Source organism: Oculina patagonica, chromosome 8 (genome assembly GCF_052425735.1).
Source record: "Oculina patagonica isolate OP01 chromosome 8, crgOcupat, whole genome shotgun sequence".
NCBI classification, from domain to species: domain Eukaryota; kingdom Metazoa; phylum Cnidaria; class Anthozoa; order Scleractinia; family Oculinidae; genus Oculina; species Oculina patagonica.
Window position 1 is genome coordinate 13,287,043 of NC_135765.1, and position 19,191 is coordinate 13,306,233.

The 19,191-nt window shown below is 39.1% G+C and overlaps 2 protein-coding genes across 2 annotated transcripts; both read right to left on the bottom strand.

The window, feature by feature from the left end:
* Positions 1-1,767: 1,767 nt before the first annotated feature.
* Positions 1,768-3,588, bottom strand: LOC144663120 (uncharacterized). Its single transcript, XM_078524057.1, has one exon. The coding sequence runs from the start codon at positions 3,586-3,588 to the stop codon at positions 1,768-1,770; it is 1,821 nt and encodes a 606-aa protein (XP_078380183.1).
* Positions 3,589-15,296: 11,708 nt separating this feature from the next.
* LOC144663121 (extracellular protease-like) lies at positions 15,297-18,021 on the bottom strand. The gene is made up of 2 exons (XM_078524058.1): positions 17,933-18,021; positions 15,297-17,355 (listed from the first exon to the last, which is right to left on the bottom strand). Exons 1-2 carry the CDS (start codon positions 18,019-18,021, stop codon positions 15,675-15,677), a joined length of 1,770 nt encoding a protein of 589 aa, XP_078380184.1. The 3' UTR covers positions 15,297-15,674.
* Between the last annotated feature and the right edge of the window lie 1,170 nt (positions 18,022-19,191).

Below are 19,191 nucleotides of genomic sequence, written 5' to 3' on the forward strand. Positions count from 1 at the left end.
TAATAATAATAATAATAATAATAATAATAAATAATATTTTAAGAGGAGGCCTCCAATCACCTAGGGGGTGGTTTTCAGGAGGGTCCTCTGAGAAAATAAATGTTAAACATTAAAATACATTAAAATCTAAAATACAATAAAAAGACAAAACCCATTTTGTATGCTAACTAAGATTAAAAACTAGGACAAGAATTAAGATACTACTAACTAAGGTTAAAAATGGGAAATAAAAAAGTCTTAAAATCTAAAAGGAAGTACAAATGTCACAGATCTAAAATATAAAATAACTACCTACTGTCCAAAAAAAACTAATTACAAATAGTTATCTATTAACATTATATAACATTGTGCAACTAAAAATATTTTTCATAGTCTAAAATGTTTATCCAGTAAGAACTTTGTAAGGGTCTTCTTAAAAATCTCGCATGGCATCGGCTTTCTTAAAAATTCTGGAAGAGACAACCAGTCATTTGTAAAGCGGAAGTAGGATACTCTCTTTCCGCTTTCCGTTTTAGGTTTAGGCAGTTAGGTAGGTATCCATGTCTAGTGTTGTAGCCATGTAAACTTCTTAATGTCGATTTAAAACTTTCAAAATGTTGCGGAATGTCTCCTTTAATTGCATTTTGTACGGCTGTGCATCGGTGAGAAAGACGTCTTCCAGCCAGAGGGAGCCAATTCAGTGACTCAGAGCTCTGAAGAAGACATTTTGCCTAATTTAATTTTTTTCGCAAATTTGTTCTGAAACTTTGCATTTTTCCATTTCTGATTTTAGACCGGGTTGATCTCCCCATACTGTGTCGGCATAGTCTAGGTGTGGCAGCACTAGCCCATTGTAGAAGGCTATGCGAGTTCTATTGTCTAACATATGAAATATGCGATTAAACAGAGAAAGTCGATGACCTATTTTCTTTAGCAAATTGCTGATATGTGGCTTCCAGCTCCATTTTGCAACCATTGTTACTCCCAGATATTTGAATGACTGCACGCGATCGATTTGTGTACCATTGATTGAAACTCAAAGTCTTCAAATAAGGACAACATCCTTTTACTGCCTGTCAGCATAAGTTTGGTCTTCTTGACATTTATAGTCCACCTTTGTCGGTGTACCAATTACTTATTTTAGCGAATTCACTTCTCAGAGCAATTTGAAGTTCTTGACGTTTGATGCGTCGCAAAAGAGAACAGCATCATCTGCATACAAAATCACCCGGGTCTTTTTAACAGCATTTGACAGGCTATTAATGTACACATTAAACAGCAAGGGGCCCAAGATGCTGCCTTGTGGCACGCCAAGTGTGATGGTATGTGGCTCTGATGATTCTCCGTTTATCAAAACACTTTGCTGTCTATATTTGTAAATATGATCTGAACCATCTTAAAGATTTTCAGACAGTCCTAAATGCTCGAGCTTGCGTAGTAGCACTTTGTGGTTCAGAGAGTCAAACGCCTTAGAGATATCGATAAACAGTAGGCCGGTTACTTTACCTTCGTCCATAGATTCTAGAACCCAGTTATTCAATTGCGTGATAGCCTGTTCAGTGCTATGCCCACGCCTGAAGCCACACTGGTGTTGATACAGAAAATTTAGCTGATGTAGATGGGCATTCAACTGGGAATGCACTGCTCTTTCTACGACTTTACTCAATACCGGCAACACAGAGATAGGCCGATAGTTCTCAACTTGCAATTTATCATCAGACTTGTGTAAAGGAGTAACGCGTGCAACTTTCCACAGATCAGGGACAATACCATCGCTAATTGATTTGTTCACAAGATAGGTGATTGACGGAGCAAGCTCCATCTCAGCATCTTTAAGCAGCCTTGCTGGAATTTTGTCAAGTCCAGCCGCCTAATCACTTTCAAGGAATGAAAAATCCTTTGAACAGTCTTCTGTTCAACCCGTTGTAAGTCCCAGGTGGATTCGATATCACTCTTCGTATTTGCTTCTTTCACCGTTTCATATTTCTTCCATGCGTCCTTACTCACAGGGTTCAATCGACCAGCAACTTTGCTGCCAATGGCAGCAAAAAACTTGTTGAATTTTGTTGCTACGCTTTTTGCCTCGGTTACTAAACGTTTCCTGCCATATACTTGAAGAGGTGAGCCCCCCTGCTTATTAGAACCAATCACGGAGTTTAGCGAACGCCACATGTCCTTAGGATTCTCAGCTGACTCAATAAGATTTTTATAGTGCAACGCCTCCGCTGATCTCATCTTTCTGTTCGTGTAGTTTTTCAATCTACGGTACTCATTCCACTGTTCCTGATTGCCAGATCTCTTAGCAACTCTTAATGCATAGTCTCTTTCAGCCATCAGTTTTTTAAGGTCATTAGTGATCCAAGGTTTAGACGCATGTTTTGTTCTAACTCTCTTTAAAGGAGCATGCTGGTTTGCAACATCAACAAAAAGATTATTCCAGGCGACTACAGCATCATTAATATCGTCAAAAGACTCTATAACACTCCAGGGAACGCTAGCAATGTCTCTCTGAAAATGTTCTTTATTGTAATGTTTAAAAGATCTTACGTCGCGGATTTCCACGTGAGCTTTGCAAACTCCGGCTTTCTTTACGGCAAAAGTAACAGAATGATCACTTGCTCCGAATTCCTGGACTCCATGCGAGACAATACGGTGAGTGTTATTAACAAACACAAGGTCAATTGCAGTACTTGTGAATTCCGTCACGCGTGTGGGTTCTTTGACAAGTTGACTCAGACCATGGAGACGAGTCGTTTGCATTAATTTTCTGGTATATTTGCATGGTTTCTGGGCAATAACATTAGCATTGAAATCTCCCATAATGATCAAATCCTTTACCCTTTCGTCGTCCAATTTGGCGAGAAACTCCTGCTCCAGGCCTGAGATAAATTTCTCTTGATTCATATTTGGTGGTTTATACATCACAGCAAATATCGTGTTCTTAGCCTTTTCGGGACATATTTCTACGCATACCATTTCTAAACAGTCAGATTCCAAGTCACTTCTCCGCTTGCTTGGCCATTTGCTCCTTACAAAAACGGCACAACCACCTCCATTGCGATTTCTATCTTTTCTGTAGCATGTATAACCGGAAGGACATATCTTACTATCGGGCAATATACAATCTAGACGCGATTCTGTCACCGCAAACACATCCAATGCTGCTTTCTCCATTAGTACTTCGGCGTCAGCATAGTGTCCCGGCAAAGTTGTAATATTTACATGAGCAAATTTCATTCCTCTCTTCTTAAGATTTGCATGAAGACTATTCATCGTTACTCTGGGGTTTCCTTCTTTTCCTCCCGTGTTAGTTTTTTCATGTGACTTGCGGACAGGTGTGTCAAAGCCAGGAGATAAACAAGTTATGCATTCCCAAGCCAAAGAAGGTTGGCAAAGTTTATCATATTCCGTTCTCTTCATACCGATACACTTAGCATGAAACCACTTGTCGCATGAATCGCATTGTATCGCCATCTGATTCTTTCGGCATCCTTTAGTGCAAACAGCACAAGCATCCGTCACTGGCCCTGGATTCTCCTGTATATCTCCTGCTAACAGAACCATGTAAGTTGCGCAGAGAGTGATATTTGTAAATTTCAGTGCCGCCATACATTTCAAAGATGGCGGCACATGTGCTACACGAAGGAACCTCCGAGTCGGACCAGAATTTCGCGTTGGATATTGCTTAATATCCAAACCCGTCGACACAGCGATACTGCAGGACGTCTTATCGAAACCAAGGTTAGGTTTTAGAGAGTGCAGGACAATTGTGATATGTAGCCAAGCCAAGAATATCAGAGAACATCGATAGCCCGGGGTACTCCCGGCTTGTAATAATTTTATGTAAATTCAACTTAAACAACGAGGGACAGCGAGACTTTTCTGTGCTCAAGTGGCGCACACCGCTGGTGCAACTAACTTCTGATTGCCTGTCTGTCACGCGGAATGGAAACAAGATACCATACGATGGTATTTCCATAAAGCGCAGTACTCCTGGCCCTGATCAGTTCGTGCTCGTGGCAGTTTGAACTTTCTGAAGGATACGACATGAGCAAAGCTGGAACGTACTCTGTAGCAGTAGACACTTACATAGAAAATGCAGTAGGTAGTGTAAAGGGTATGAACGAACCTGGTAAACCAGGTATCCCCATCAAAATAAATCATCTATCTTCGCCATTAGTTAGTTTTCAAGTGGTCGGGGAAAAAAGGGGCAATGGAACCATTGGGCAAAGGGCTCGCGCTCTTGAAAAGGAACAAAAAAGTACCCTATTAGTTGGGAAATCTCATAAACGTAGTGATAGTTTGAATGTTCCTCTAGATCCTGTTGTCCACGTAAATGCAGCCCAGATAAAACTGACAAAAGAACTTCACCGCGCTTCATACCTTTATATAGCATCTGCTATTTCAGACCTTCGAAGTAGTCCAGACCGAGTTTTAGCTTGGTTTGGAACAACAAGTGCAGACTTTCTTATAGAAAAGTTCAGGATAATGGAGAGATTGTTAAGATCAGATACGATTACTTACATCCATGGAGGGGAATACTGCAAATCTAACTGGATGGCATACACTTGGAAAGGATCGCGCACAGTTTGTATGTACGCTCAGTACTATAAATACCCAAGTCTTTCGGGATTTTGGAGTAAAATGTCAACTATTGTACACGAATTAGCCCATGCTTTAGCTCACATGGACGACATTGGTTACCATGAAGATTTTTGCAGAAAGCTAGCCAATTCGGCCCCTCACAAGGCCGCTGTTAATGCGGAAAACTATAGACATTTTGTAATAACGTTGTTTCCGTTTAACTCCGGATTTGATGCCATGACCACATTATCAAACGGTTATACGTACATACTTGTTTAAAGGGAATATTTACGCGCGATATACAGATAGACATGCTAGTACTCTTAACCCTGCTTACCCGACGCTGTTAAATTATGGTTTTGACGATTTGCCTGAAAATTTTACCCAAGGATTTGATAGTATTATTTATAACAAACGTAACGGGTATGCTTATGCCACAAAGGGCGGTCAGTATATTAAATTCACAAATGGAAAAGCGTCATCAGTTGTTGGAGGGTATCCATAAGACATTTATGGCAACTGGGGTATTAGCCGTAGCATGAGCACAGGGTTTGATTCTATGACGCAATTTCCGAATGGCAAAACCTATGTCACAAAGGGTCCCTTGTATGTACGGTACTCTGATGAAGACCTGTATGAAGTGGATGCTGGGTATCCTAAAAGACTCGATTCCGGTGAGTGGGGAGATTTGCCAGAAAACTTTAAAAGTGGTTTTGATGCAATGGAGGTTATACTGAATGGTAAACTATATGTGGTTAAGGGCACGAATACATTCAATATTCTAACCCTTCGAGTTTGCAAGTTGATGCTGGTTATCCCCTGCCTATTAGGGGAACTGGGGAAACGTTCCACAATCAGTTGTTGGAGGGTATCCATAAGAATTTAAGGCAACTGGGGTAAACCGTAGCATGAGCACAGGGTTTGATTCTATGACGCAATTTCCGGGCAAAACCTATGTCACAAAGGGTCCCTTGTATGTACGGTACTCTGATGAAGACCTGTATGAAGTGGATGCTGGGTATCCTAAAAGACTTGATTCCGGTGAGTGGGGAAATTTGCCAGAAAACTTTAAAAGTGGTTTTGATGCAATGGAGGTTATACTGAATGGTACTGAAACTCTATGTGGTTAAGGGCACTGAATACATTCGATATTCTAACCCTTCGAGTTTGCAAGTTGATGCTGGTTATCCCCTGCCTATTAGGGGAAACTGGGGAAACGTTCCCCAATCTAGTTAATTCGTCTTTTATTTGAAGGGGATAAATTGTTTACTTACAGTGGAACTCTGACTACTCGAAGCCTCTATTTCTCGAACCTCTCGTTACCTTCAACCTAGCTAAAGTCGTTTACCTTGAGTTTGCTTCACTAAGTCCAGTACTGCGCAATTTTACCCTCGATTTCTCGTATCGTATCCTTTTGAGGCTAAAGTTATTGGGGTTCCACGGTTTTTTTTGTCGATTTCGGAGTATTACGTAAGGGCCAGAAATTGTACATGTAGAAGCACCGTTTAAGCTTAGTTACTTAGATGGTCTCTTATTTATCATGTCTTGATTCAAGTATTAATTTTGTTTTGGGTATATTGGTATATATGGGTATTTTGGTGTAGGTCTTAAGTTTGGTTTTGGGTATACAGTCTTGGGTGCTATCACATATTTTTTTTAGTACTGGTCAGGATTTGCTGTTATTAACTAATCATACACATGTAACATGAAGGGAAAATAAATTAAGTTGCTTTACAAAACCTTACAATGGCCATGACTATTTCTTTATCCTCCTTGTCCCATATTCTCCTGGACTGAAGTACAGTTTTTTCTAAGGTTCATATCTGCATAAAAGAAAAAGCGTTTTCAACCGAATTCTATAGAATGATTTGAAGGTGTTTTTAATCTCTTAGAAATACTTGTTTAACAGGTGCACGCAAAAATCTGATTTGTCTTGACATTGACTTCCACTTAATCTATCTTCTTCTTTTCCTTTTTGGGTTTATGACCATCTAGGGTATTTAGCTAGCAGGGTGTATGTCTGATTTCGAGAAAAAGAGAATGTGCGTCCAGTACTATATAAACAATACCGATCTTTGAAACAATTGCCACGTACATGCAAATATCCAAATACGCTTGAAATTGCTTTCCGTCAAATTTTACTTATATCGTTTTAGAGTATTTATCTATTAACTATTTACAGTAAAATGCAAGATTTAAAGCTAAAAAACAAAAGAAAAGAAATTGAATAAACTGAAGTAGCGCGCCTTGTCGCGATCTTACTTTGGGCTTTGTCTGCTGAGCGGCTCGTTCTCATAATGTAATTCTCTATAAAACAATTGAAACTGGATACCACTTGTGCCTGAGGAGATAAACTAGCTATAAAGAGTAAAAGCGTTGGTTAGATAGATAACTAGATGAAAAATGCTTTAGCAGGAAAACTATTATTTTTATTACCTGATTCAATGGCAATCGCAAAAAATGAGCAACAAAAGAAAAGCTTGGTTAGTCTTCCATGCTCAGCAATGAAAGACTCATCGATGGCAAGAGGCTGAGCTCGAAGCTGATATGTTTTAATTTCAGTAATGCTGCTTCCGTAAATACTCGCGTCTGATTGGTTGACTTCAGAAACAATTGACCCCAAATTGCATCACTTGCTGAACAATTAAAAATTAATTGTACCGCTCCTGCCTCGTCCCCAGGCGCCGATTGGCCGGACATTGAGGCGGTAAGGCGGGAAAACAGGGAGCGCAGGGGTTGATGGTTAGGGAGCGAGCCGCGGAGCGCGTCCGCTTTCCCGTCCGCATCAGGCCCAGAACGCCAAGCGAACCGTGCACGACCAAGGACGAGGACGCCTGGGGACGAGGCAGGTACCGCTCAGAGTTTCGCGCCAAAAAACGCGGCTGCACCACGATCACAACTCGTTCCCAATCTGCTTTAGTCGCGGCTTTCGTTCTGAGGAATTGTCAAGGATCGATCTTAAAACGACGAAAGCTGAAGGCCCTAATCAACACATTTAATCGGGAACAGTGGGCATTAAGGTAAGATGTTACGTTGTTTTTTAAATATAAAGCACTCTTTAATTGAAATTCAAAGCCAAATGAGCGCGGGCTACGCCGAAGGCACGCCAGGCACGTTTTTAGGTTATATCAGCTCTCGCAGGTCTCACATGAATTGATCACCACCCTTCGAGAGAACAATAGAAAAAACAACTAGAACAATGCCCCTAGCCTCCAAACAGCAGTAACTGCTACACAAGAGGACCAGTAGAATTACATCTTCATCAGAGCTGCTACACAACTGACATTTTTTGATAACTAGCGTTAAATCAGAAATTTGCTGAATTAAGATGCTCGCATTTGCGGTAGCATTATTATTAAAAGGAAATTGGTCTTTTTTTTCTCAAAAATATAAGGGATTGATTGTACTTGTGATCATGAGCAGATCGGTCTTTTTGTAATTTCCACTTTGTTTACTCGTACAATTAATCCCTATTAATTTTTTCGAACATACCGTTATACTAACCTCTGCATAATTAAGACTTCGTGGTTAAAAAATTTGCAAATAGTGCGATTATCTCAATATCGATCCGTCAGCTGAGCGACTTGTTATAATTACGTTTTTTTAATATATATTTTTTAAATAATTTTTTACGACCATAGTAATTTGTTTGTAAAGATAGAGCTCATCGAAATAGAGCTCTTTACTCTTTAATATTCAATAAAAACATCATAAACTCCGTTTAACCCTTAACATGCTAAGCGCGGATTATTCCGGGATTTGGAGAAATGGCCATTCTGCCACTTATGACGTCACCAATTTACACGTCAGCAGATTTTTGTGAGTTGCATCTTATAGCGATTGGATAGATCTTTCCACAGGACTATCCATCTTCAATATTGACTGCATTCCGACAGAGCAAATCGAAAAAAACACGATCAGTTTTTGGTGTACAATTGGTGCTAAAACAGGCAAAAATACTAGGGCTTTCCACAAGTTGCTCGAGATTTCCAAAAAAGTTGCCCGTAATTTCTCAAAAAGTTGCTCAAAAGTTGCTCCAAAACTACAAAAAGTTGCTTCTGATAATAAAAGTTGCTCGAAAGTTGCTCCAAAAAATCCAAAACGCTGCTTCTTATCAAGAGAATTTCTCTAATTAAATATAGGCTAATTTCCCTTTGAGAGTAAGATTTCTAAGCAGTTTTATGCACTTTTACAGCAAAAGAAGTATCTAAACAACATATTAGGGGGAAAATTTGTAAAATAACAAGGAATTCTTTAACTGAGAAAAATCGTGATGATATCCATGACGTCATGTTTGTGACGAGTTTTGTAATGCAGAATGAGCCGAAAGGTGGAACGTCTTCAGATGTTTCTCGAAAATCTTCGGCAAACTTCGTAAATGTTCGGAAACGTTCGTATTGCCTTTGAACAACACTCGGATTATCTTCGGAGATCTTCGGTCTTGAAATTGCTCAAAATGCAAAAAGTTGCTCGAGAGAGATAAAGTTGCTCGAAGGGGAAAAAGTTGCTCGAAACATGAAAAGTTGCCAAAAAGTTGCCGAGCAACTTGTGGAAAGCCCTAAAAAATACCCGTACTTGATCATGATCTCCTTTCCAGGGTTTTCCATTGATTCAGATCAAAACTTTTCAGGCCAGTAGAAGGGGTGCACAGAGTAAAAGATAGAGAGAATAAAAAAGCAGAGAAAAACGAAAAGGAAAGGAGCAAGGAAAAAATCGGAAAGGTTCAGCAAAAAAAAAAAAAAATTGGCTTATGCGCATGCGCCAAAGTAAAATATTGTACATTTTTACATGGAAATTTCATCAAAATCTTCCTGCATTGTCAGAAAGTGCATTTTTAGTGAATTTAGAAAACTTTTGGACCGTAGAGCCAAGAAAATCGATTAACGGTTAAGAAAAACGCGTTTTTAGGAATAATTTCAGCATATTAAGGGTTACAACATTTAAAAAATTTTTCGACGTTTAGACGTTGACTTAACGTCATTATCAATTCATGAAAATATGTGATAAGAGGTATAAATACTAAAAAAAGTTGTGAAGTAAAAGAAAAAATGTTTAAAGTCAACGGAGTTTATGAAGATTTTATCGAATATCTTATCGCAAATTTTTATTGTAAAGTGTTTTACAAAGTCATCGAAGGTAATTGGTAATATTAATCGAACCGCCAAAAACAAAGAATATCAGCTTACTTATCATGCTTCAAGCTAGCCAAGGAGTTTAACGTCTCACTAGTGAACGGGGATCGGAGGGGGTACTCTTTATTATGGCCTATACGGAGAGGCTCCACCCGAAAGGACTACCTCTTTCAGGCCTGTAAAATGTAAATGTTGTTTATAGTGGTCATGCACTTAGCTTCGAGATAGCTAGTTTACAGGCATGCCACTGAAACAGAGGAAAAAATAAACATTTTAACCCTATTCAGACCGTGGGGGGGGGGGGGGGGGGCTTTTGAGGCCCGCGCTGACTTTGAACGCTTAGGATTCAACCAAACCCTGCCAAACTTTGTGAGTTTATCTAAAATTTATCTGGAAAAAATTTGGTAGGATAGGATGTTGTGTCACGAACTTAACATCACCATGGAGACGGCATTTTGATAGGCATGTTTTCCCAAATTTGTAATTTCCGTGTCTCTATTAATTCAAAATGACCAAAATGCAATTCATTTTTACCTTTTTAGGGGTTTTAAGCACAGTTTTATTGAGTTTTTGCACTTTTTGAGTAATTTTGGGTCGTTTTCTGGCATTTTGGAAATATTTTAAAATCCAAGATGGCGGCTCCAAGATGGCGGCTGTCTTGACATCATGATTTAATTTTCACGTGATGTGACGTCATCATCCCACGTGACATATACCAAAAGAAAGATGTTTGGATATACTATACATCCTAAAAGTTTCATTGTGCCCCCCCCCCTCCCCCCCCCCCCCCCTCTCCTCCGGTCAGAGAAGGTCCAAAAAGCGCGGTCTGAATAGGGTTAAATGAACATAACATGGTTAAAAATCCCAACTGGCAAAAGGCATACCAGTTGGCTATATAACAATTGTGACCAAGGATTTGAAACCGGGACTACTGAGCACAAATCTAGCTAGTGGCAGGGGCAGGTCTTGAACCTTGGACCTCCGGATTACAGCACTAGCGCCCTAAACCACTCGGCCACGCTTGCCTCCTTGCTTCAGGTATCTATCAGGGTAGGGATTTCAAAATTTGGAGAACATGAAAGGGTTAGATAACATGTCGTTAAGGTACTGCATTTAAAAGGGCCTTTAATCAAAACATTTTTAACAGACCGAACAAGCTATGTAAAGTACCTGCCGGGAAGTCGCATAATTGGGATCAGTTTTGGATTACAATTAATATTATTCTTTTATTTACTCGAAAAAAGTGTGAATTTTACTTCGCTATTTTGAATAATTTAATCAAGCCGGAAAACTGGTTTGACCGGTTACCTAACAAGATACGTGCGCCATGCTGAATTCAAAACTGGTTTAACTTGATTGGCCGTGCACCCTCGTTGGTTCTCGTTTAAGCCTTTGTTCTTGTTCGAAAGTGCGAAACCTTACGGATGGTTGGGTGACCAGATTACTGCATTACAACACATAGATTTCTCTTAAAAAACCCATGAAATATTCACCAAAAAATAATAAATACTCAAAACAATGTCATGCATAAATAAAACGTCAATAGTCTCCCTCATACACCTACGTGACACGCATTTCATTAAATAAGTTCATGAACCAACGTGACACGCATCTCATTAAACCAGCTCATGGACCTACGTGACACGAATCTCATTAAACCAGCTCATGGACCTACGTGACACGTATCTCATTAAACCAGCTCATGGACTTACGTGACACGAATCTCATTTAACCACCTCATGGACCTACGCGACACTTATCTCATTAAACCAGCTCATGGACCTACTTGACACGCATCTCATTAAACCAGCTCATGGAATTACGTGACACGTATCTCATTAAACCAGCTCATGGACTTACGTGACACGTATCTCATTAAACCAGCTCATGGACTTACGTGACACGAATCTCATTAAGCCACCTCATGGACCTACGTGACACGTATCTCATTAAACCAGCTCATGGACTTACGTGACACGAATCTCATTAAGCCACCTCATGGACCTACGCGACACTTATCTCATTAAACCAGCTCATGGACCTACGTGACACGAATCTCATTAAACCAGCTCATGGACTTACGTGACACGTATCTCATTAAACCAGCTCATGGACTTACGTGACACGAATCTCATTTAACCACCTCATGGACCTACGCGACACTTATCTCATTAAACCAGCTCATGGACCTACTTGACACGCATCTCATTAAACCAGCTCATGGACTTACGTGACACGTATCTCATTAAACCAGCTCATGGACTTACGTGACACGTATCTCATTAAACCAGCTCATGGACTTACGTGACACGAATCTCATTAAGCCACCTCATGGACCTACGTGACACGTATCTCATTAAACCAGCTCATGGACTTACGTGACACGAATCTCATTAAGCCACCTCATGGACCTACGCGACACTTATCTCATTAAACCAGCTCATGGACCTACGTGACACGAATCTCATTAAACCAGCTCATGGACTTACGTGACACGTATCTCATTAAACCAGCTCATGGACTTACGTGACACGTATCTCATTAAACCAGCTCATGGACTTACGTGACACGTATCTCATTAAACCAGCTCATGGACCTACGTGACACGTATCTCATTAAACCAGCTCATGGACCTACGTGACACGCATCTCATTAAACCAGCTCGTGGACCTACTTGACACGCATCTCATTAAACTGGTTTTGGAAATCCAGAGCTCATTAACTCAGGCGTGTTAAATTCATGAATAATTTGGTCTAACCATCTCCGGGATACTGCTTGGAGATATCGAATTTATCATCGAGTGTTTAAAGCGATATCTCAAGAGTAATCGCAGCTAAAGTGCGAGATATCGATTTGCACTCGAAGATAAATTTCATATCTCCAAGCAACCAGGTAGTATTCTGTTTATTATAGCGGAGCTCTCCAGCGGTCTCAAGGGCCGCAGATAGAAAGAGCATCATAACTATGGAAGAAGGAAGGAAAAAACACAGTTAAACCATCGATTTGATTTTTAATGTTTACCATGGCCAGTGGCATGGCTCACGGGCGCGTCCATACGGTGTACATGTGTTGTGTCGCACAAAAACCAAGATGGTGACCATTACCCGACTGATTTTTTTAACTGTTAGTTCTGCATCGTTAACATAAAAGAAAACATAACTTTAGTACTTTTGTATAGGCTTGGCTAAATCTATTTAATGTAAACCTACTAATTGCGTTGTTTTTGGCGATTTTCCGAATAATTCAGACCATTTTCCAAAAATGTTTAAAACGTTGTCCGAAGGTCTTACTTATGTTCCGTACATTTTTCTAACTTTTCCAAAAATTTCCCAAGATTTCCAAACATTGCCGAGGGTGCCGAGTAAGATCCAAAGATGTTTCGACTTATAATCGATTAACATTGGCTTATTCACCAAAAAACGGGGAAAACTTGTCAGAAAACGTTTCGAACTCGATATCTTCACATGTGAAGAAAACATGTAATTTTCACGAGTGAAGATGTGATTTTTCTCAGCGAGAGAAATCCTGGTATTTCACTCTAGTTTATATAATAAACAATTATTTTTAGTTATGTTAAGTAATCCATTTAATTTAATTGTGGGACTCTTTTGTAGTATTGACTTTAGCTTTAAAGGTAAAAAAAGCACATTTTCACGCCACTCAAGGTATTCCGTTTCAAGTATATTCATTTGATTGGTATATCTTTATTCTTGGCTTACAGAAACTCAATAAGAAGTTAATACTAGTAGCTGTCAGGAAAATAAATTAATGGTTTTTGAATGTTTTTTTGCCTGGAACATCATTCGTGAAAAAGGTTTTTGACTAACCAAGGGTAAAACATGAGCTATACATGCACAATAAACCAAACATTCTGGCATATTTTAATTAGTCCTAAGCCCCGAGGATATAAGAGAATGGTAATCCAATATTGTTTTTTCGTCGGCCCAATTATGCAACTTCCCGGCGGGTACTTTACATAGTTTGTTCCGTCCTTCAAAGAATTTTGATTAAAGGCCCTTTTTAATACTTTGATGACATGTTTCCCTACCCTTTGGTATACTTCAACTGGAATAACCTTTGACGAGCTCTTTCTTCACAAACAAATGATTATTACTATTGTCGTAAACGATAATTTACAAATATATTTATAATTTAAAAAACGGTATTATAACAGGTCTGACGGATCGATATTAAGATAAACAAAAAATTTAATGCTAAATGTAAATACGAGCTTCTGAATTCAGCAAATTGTTGAGTTAGCCCGAGTTATCAAAAAATGTGCCAGGCGTCCATTCGGCTATGAAAGTCGATTAAAGTGAGCTTTTTATTTAAAAGACAACGTAAAATCTTGCCTTAACGCCTTCTTGTTTATTCCTTTCTGTTCCAGACTAAATTTTTGATTAGGGCCTTCAGCGTTCTTCGTTTTTAGATCGATCTTTGACGATACCTCAGAAAGAAAGCCGCGGCTGAAGCAGTCTGTAAACCAATGGTGACAGTGATGCAGCCGCGCTTTTTGGCGCGAAACTCTGAGCGGAACAATTAGTTTTTAATTGTTCAGCAAGCGATACCATTTGGGGTTTATTGCTTCTGACGTCAACCAATCAAACGCAAGTATTTACGGAAGCAGTATTACTAAAATCAAAACACATCAGCTTCGAGCCCAGTCTCTTGCCATCGATGATTTATCATGATTCATCAGCATGAAAGGCTTATCAAGCTTTACATTTTGTTGCTCTTTTTTTGCTATTTCCATTGAATTGGATAATAATAAAAAAGTTTTCTTGCTGAATCATTTTTTATCTATCTATCTAACCAACGCTTTTGCTCTCTAGTTTATCTTCTCAGGCACAAGTGGTGTTCAGTTTCAATAATGAGAACGAGCCGCTCAGTCGACAAAGCCCAAAGTAAGATCACGGCAAGGCGCGCTACTTCAGTTAATTCCATGTCCTTTGTTGGCTTTTTAGTGTTAAACTTGCATTTTACTGTAGATAGTTAATATATAAATACTCTAGAACGATATAAGTAAAATTTGGCGGAAAGCAATTCCAAGCGTATTTGGATATTCTATTGCGTGTACATGTCAAGTGTTTCAAAGATTGGTCATGTTTATAGTACAGGACATACATTCTTTTGTTTTTTCTCAAAATCAGGCGTACACCCTGCTAGCTTATGACTATGGATGGTCATAAACTCTAAAAGGAAAATAAGAAAATAGATAGAGTGGAAACCAATTCCAAGACCACTCAGATATTTGCGTGCGCCTGTTAAACAGGTATTTCTAAGAGATTAAAAACACCTTCAAATTATTCTATAGAATTCGGTTGAAAAGACTTTTATATGCAGTTAGAGAAACTGTACGCAAGTACTGGATAATAGGGGACAAAGAAGATACAAAAATTAAGTCATGGCAATTGTAAGGTTTTGTAAAGCAACTTAATTTATTTTCCCTTCATGTTACATGTGATTAATAACAGCAAAACCTCAACAGCACTAAAAGCTATTATGTAATAGCACCCAAGTCCATATACCCAAAACCAAAATTAAAACTTGAATCAAGACATAATATACCCAAATCCAAAATACCCATAAATACCTTTATACCCAAAACCAAAATACCTAAATACCTATATATCCAACACCAAAATTAGGACTGAAATCAAGACAGTTCCTTTAGAGAATGTCTAAGTCATAAAGCTGAACCATATCTTCTACAAATTCTAGCCCTTTGGTACTATCCCAAACACGAACAAACAGTGGAATCCCAATATCTCGAGCCTCCAGTGTATACGACAATTGCTTCAAGAAATCGGGAGCTCGCGAAATCGAGTGCAAAATTGCGCAGTGACTGAATAAAGCAAATTCAAGGGAAACGGCCTCAGCTAGGTTCAAGTAAACGAGAGGTTAGAGAAATCAAGGCTTAGAGAATTAGGAATACCACTGTAGGTAAGCAATTAACCCTCTTCAAATATAAGACGAATTTACAATTGGGGAACGTTTCCCCAACTTCCTTTAATAGGCACGGGATACCCAGCATCAAATTTCGAACTCGAAGGGTTGGAATATCGAATGTATTCAGAGCCCTTAATCACATAAAGTTTACCATTTGGGAGAACCTCCATTGCATCAAAACCACTTTTAAAGTTTTCTGGCAAATTTCCCCACCCACCAGAATCGAGCCTTGCAGGATACCCAGCATCCACTACCATCAGGGATCTATCAGAGTACCGTACATACAAGGGACCTTTTGTGATATAGGTTTTGCCATTCGAAAGTTGCGTCATAGAATCAAACCCAGTGCTCATGCTACCGTCTACACCCCAGTTACCAAGAATTTGGTGTGGATACCCTTTATCAACTGATGACGCTTTTCCATCTGAGAATCGTATATACTGGTCGCCCTTTGTGGCATAAGGATGCCCGTTACGTTTGTTATAAATAAAACTATCAAATCCTTGGGTAAATTTTTCAGGCAAATTGTCAAAATCGTCATTTAACAGTACTGGGTAAGCAGGGTCTAAAGTTCCGGCATTGCTATCTGTATATCGCGCGTAGATATTCCCTTTAAACAAGTATGTATAACCGTTAGATAATGTGGTGATGGCATCAAATCCGTAGTTAAACGGAAACACACATGCTGCAAAATAGCAATAGTTGTCTGCATTATTAGCGGCTTCGTGAGGGGCCCATTTAGCCAAGCTTTTGCAATTAGCTACACCATAACCAATGTCGTCGATGTAAGCTAAAGCATGGGCTAACTCGTGTACAACCGTTGTCATTTTACTATCAAATCCCGAAAGACTTGAGGATCTCTCGTACATACCGCATAGGTGCATTGTGCGCGTTCCTTTCCATGTGTATGCATATATGTAAGATCTGCATCTACTCCCTCCATGGACATAAGTAAATGTATCTGATCTTAACAATCTCTCCATTACCCTGAACTTTTCTATAAGAAAGTCTGCACTTGTTGTTCCAAACCAAGTTTTAACACGGTCTGGACTGCTTTGGAGATCTGAAATGGCGGATTCTATATAAACGTATGAAGCCCGGTGAATTTCTTTTGTTAGTTTTTTCTGGGCTTCATTTCCCTGGACAACAGGATCTAGAGGAACATTCAAACTATCACTACGTTTATGAGATTTTCCGACCAATAGGGTACGTTTTCGTTTCTTTTCAAGGACGCGCGCCCTTTGCCCCAGGGTTCCACTGCCCGCTTTTTTCCCGACCACTTGAAAACTAACTGATGGCGAAGATAGATGACTTATTTTGATTGGAATACCTGCTTTACCAGGTTCGTTCATACCCTTTACACTACCTACTGCATATTCTATGTAAGTATCTACTGCTATAGAGTACGTTCCAGCTTTGCTCATGTCGTATCCTTCAGAAACTTCAAACGTGGACGACACGGTCTGTCCAACTGCCACGAGCACGAACTGATCAGGGCCAGGAGTACTGCGCTTTATGGAAATACCATCGTATGGTATCTTGTTTCCATTCCGCGTGACAGACAGGCAATCAGAGGTTAGTTGCACCAGCGGTGTGCGCCACTTGAGCACAGAAAGGTCTCGCTGTCCCTCGTTCTTTAAATGGAATTGGCATTCAATTCTGTCCGTGGTTCTGTAACTCGGTGAACACTGAAGGGAGGCAGAGAAAACCCTGTACAAAAAATAAAATGAAAGTATTTTTGAGAAATTGTGTAGCGCTTTATACTAATAAAGGACACAATTTTAAATGGCCTCATCCATCCAAGGCGCAAGATTAAGTGAGAAGTACTTTTTCGAGGTCTTATTCTTACAAGAAGATGTCATTATTTGTTCCTCTGTGCAGATCGAGAGAGTAAAACCGGAGAACTCGAACAAAATCTCAGAGGAAGGCGGCAACCAATACCAAAATTAACCCACATATAATACCGGGTCGGAATAAAACCCCGGCCACATCGGTGGATGACGAGCGCTCTCGCCACAGCGCAAATCCTTCTTTTATCTAAGATAGAAAATGTATTACACGTGTACAAATATAATGCATTTTCTTTTAAAATGTAAATTTGATTTCATCCAGTGAGGAAGTACTTGCTTTCCATAGCAACACCTTCCTTTTACTAGATATGGGAAAAAAAAGTCTGCCCACGAGTTACTCTGTTTCATGTTTTAAATTTCTTATAAACTGAGTCTTGTTAGTACTTTTTGAAACTGTAGTAAAAGAAACTTTAACTTGAAATATCTTCATTACTTACTTTGTTTCAGAAACATCAAATTCAGCTTCGTATGCGTCTCCATTTGACACAGTTCTCATTATCAAGATTATCCACCAGAATGGCAGCATCTTTAATCAGCCGTGAGCTTGGTGTACGTTTCAGATCTGTACAACGTAAACTTTTAATATCTGCCAATCAAAAATGAAAAATTAATATCAACTCTTCATAGCCAGGGCAGCTCTACTACACTGGGACGGGCTTTTAAATGTGCAGTAAACACATATTTACCGGTTCTCTGTGTTACATCAAGAAAACACTTCAGTGCGCATTATATAACATCATTAATAAAGTCTTAAAGTCTTGAATATGTACTAGAACAAATTAAAACGTATATGATTCGAGCGTGCGATCGACTAACATTGACCGTTGAGCATTGAAGGCAAATCAGGTTTTGCATTTGTCTACTTCCAGTTCTGCGATAAGCATTGAATTATCTACTTAAATATATTTTTCTAGTTGAAGAGTTCTTCGAAAAGCTGAATCTACGCTTTTTATCACTAGAAATTTATGTATTAAAAAAAAACTTAGTTTACCTTTCCGAGCACAAGTGGCGTGTAAGAAGATACTTCTGGTGACAACCGTTAAAGAGTGAAGTAAACGGCGCAGTTATACGAGTTTTATACATCAAGCTTGGCTGCTATTGGCGATGGGGCTATTTTTAACACCTTAAATGGGGCAGTTTGAAATCAATTGTTTTACAAAGAGTTATTCAAACCCTTTTGTAGAAAAAGGCGCCTTATTGCACGGAAAAAAAAAATAAACTTCCGCAATCGATGTCCAATTTTAAAATATCATTTTACTTACTGGATAAAAAAAAATCGTTAAATCATCTGTTAGATCTTCACTTTGTGTACAACAAGACATTGATATTTCTTGGCTTTCTTGTGGTAAATGAAGTGTTGCCAAGAAATAACTTATATTCTAGAAACAATTTAACACTCACGGTGCATCCAAATTACTCTATAGAAAATCCCCGAAAAAGAAAATTTTAAATGAGGTTCTCCTCCACCAATAGATTGAGTTATCATATGAAAGAAAAAATACTTTTATTTTTGATTTTCCCAACTAAACATATTTTGTGTTTAATTCTGAGTTAAAATCTAGACAAGGCAAGTGCCTTGTCTTGCCTCTTTCTTGTTACGGCCCTGCATTAATACCGAAAACGTAATAGTGGTAAAAGAAGAAGTTAACAACAAGACCCATAACGTTTTCAGCTTATTGTTTTGCATTGTAATTTT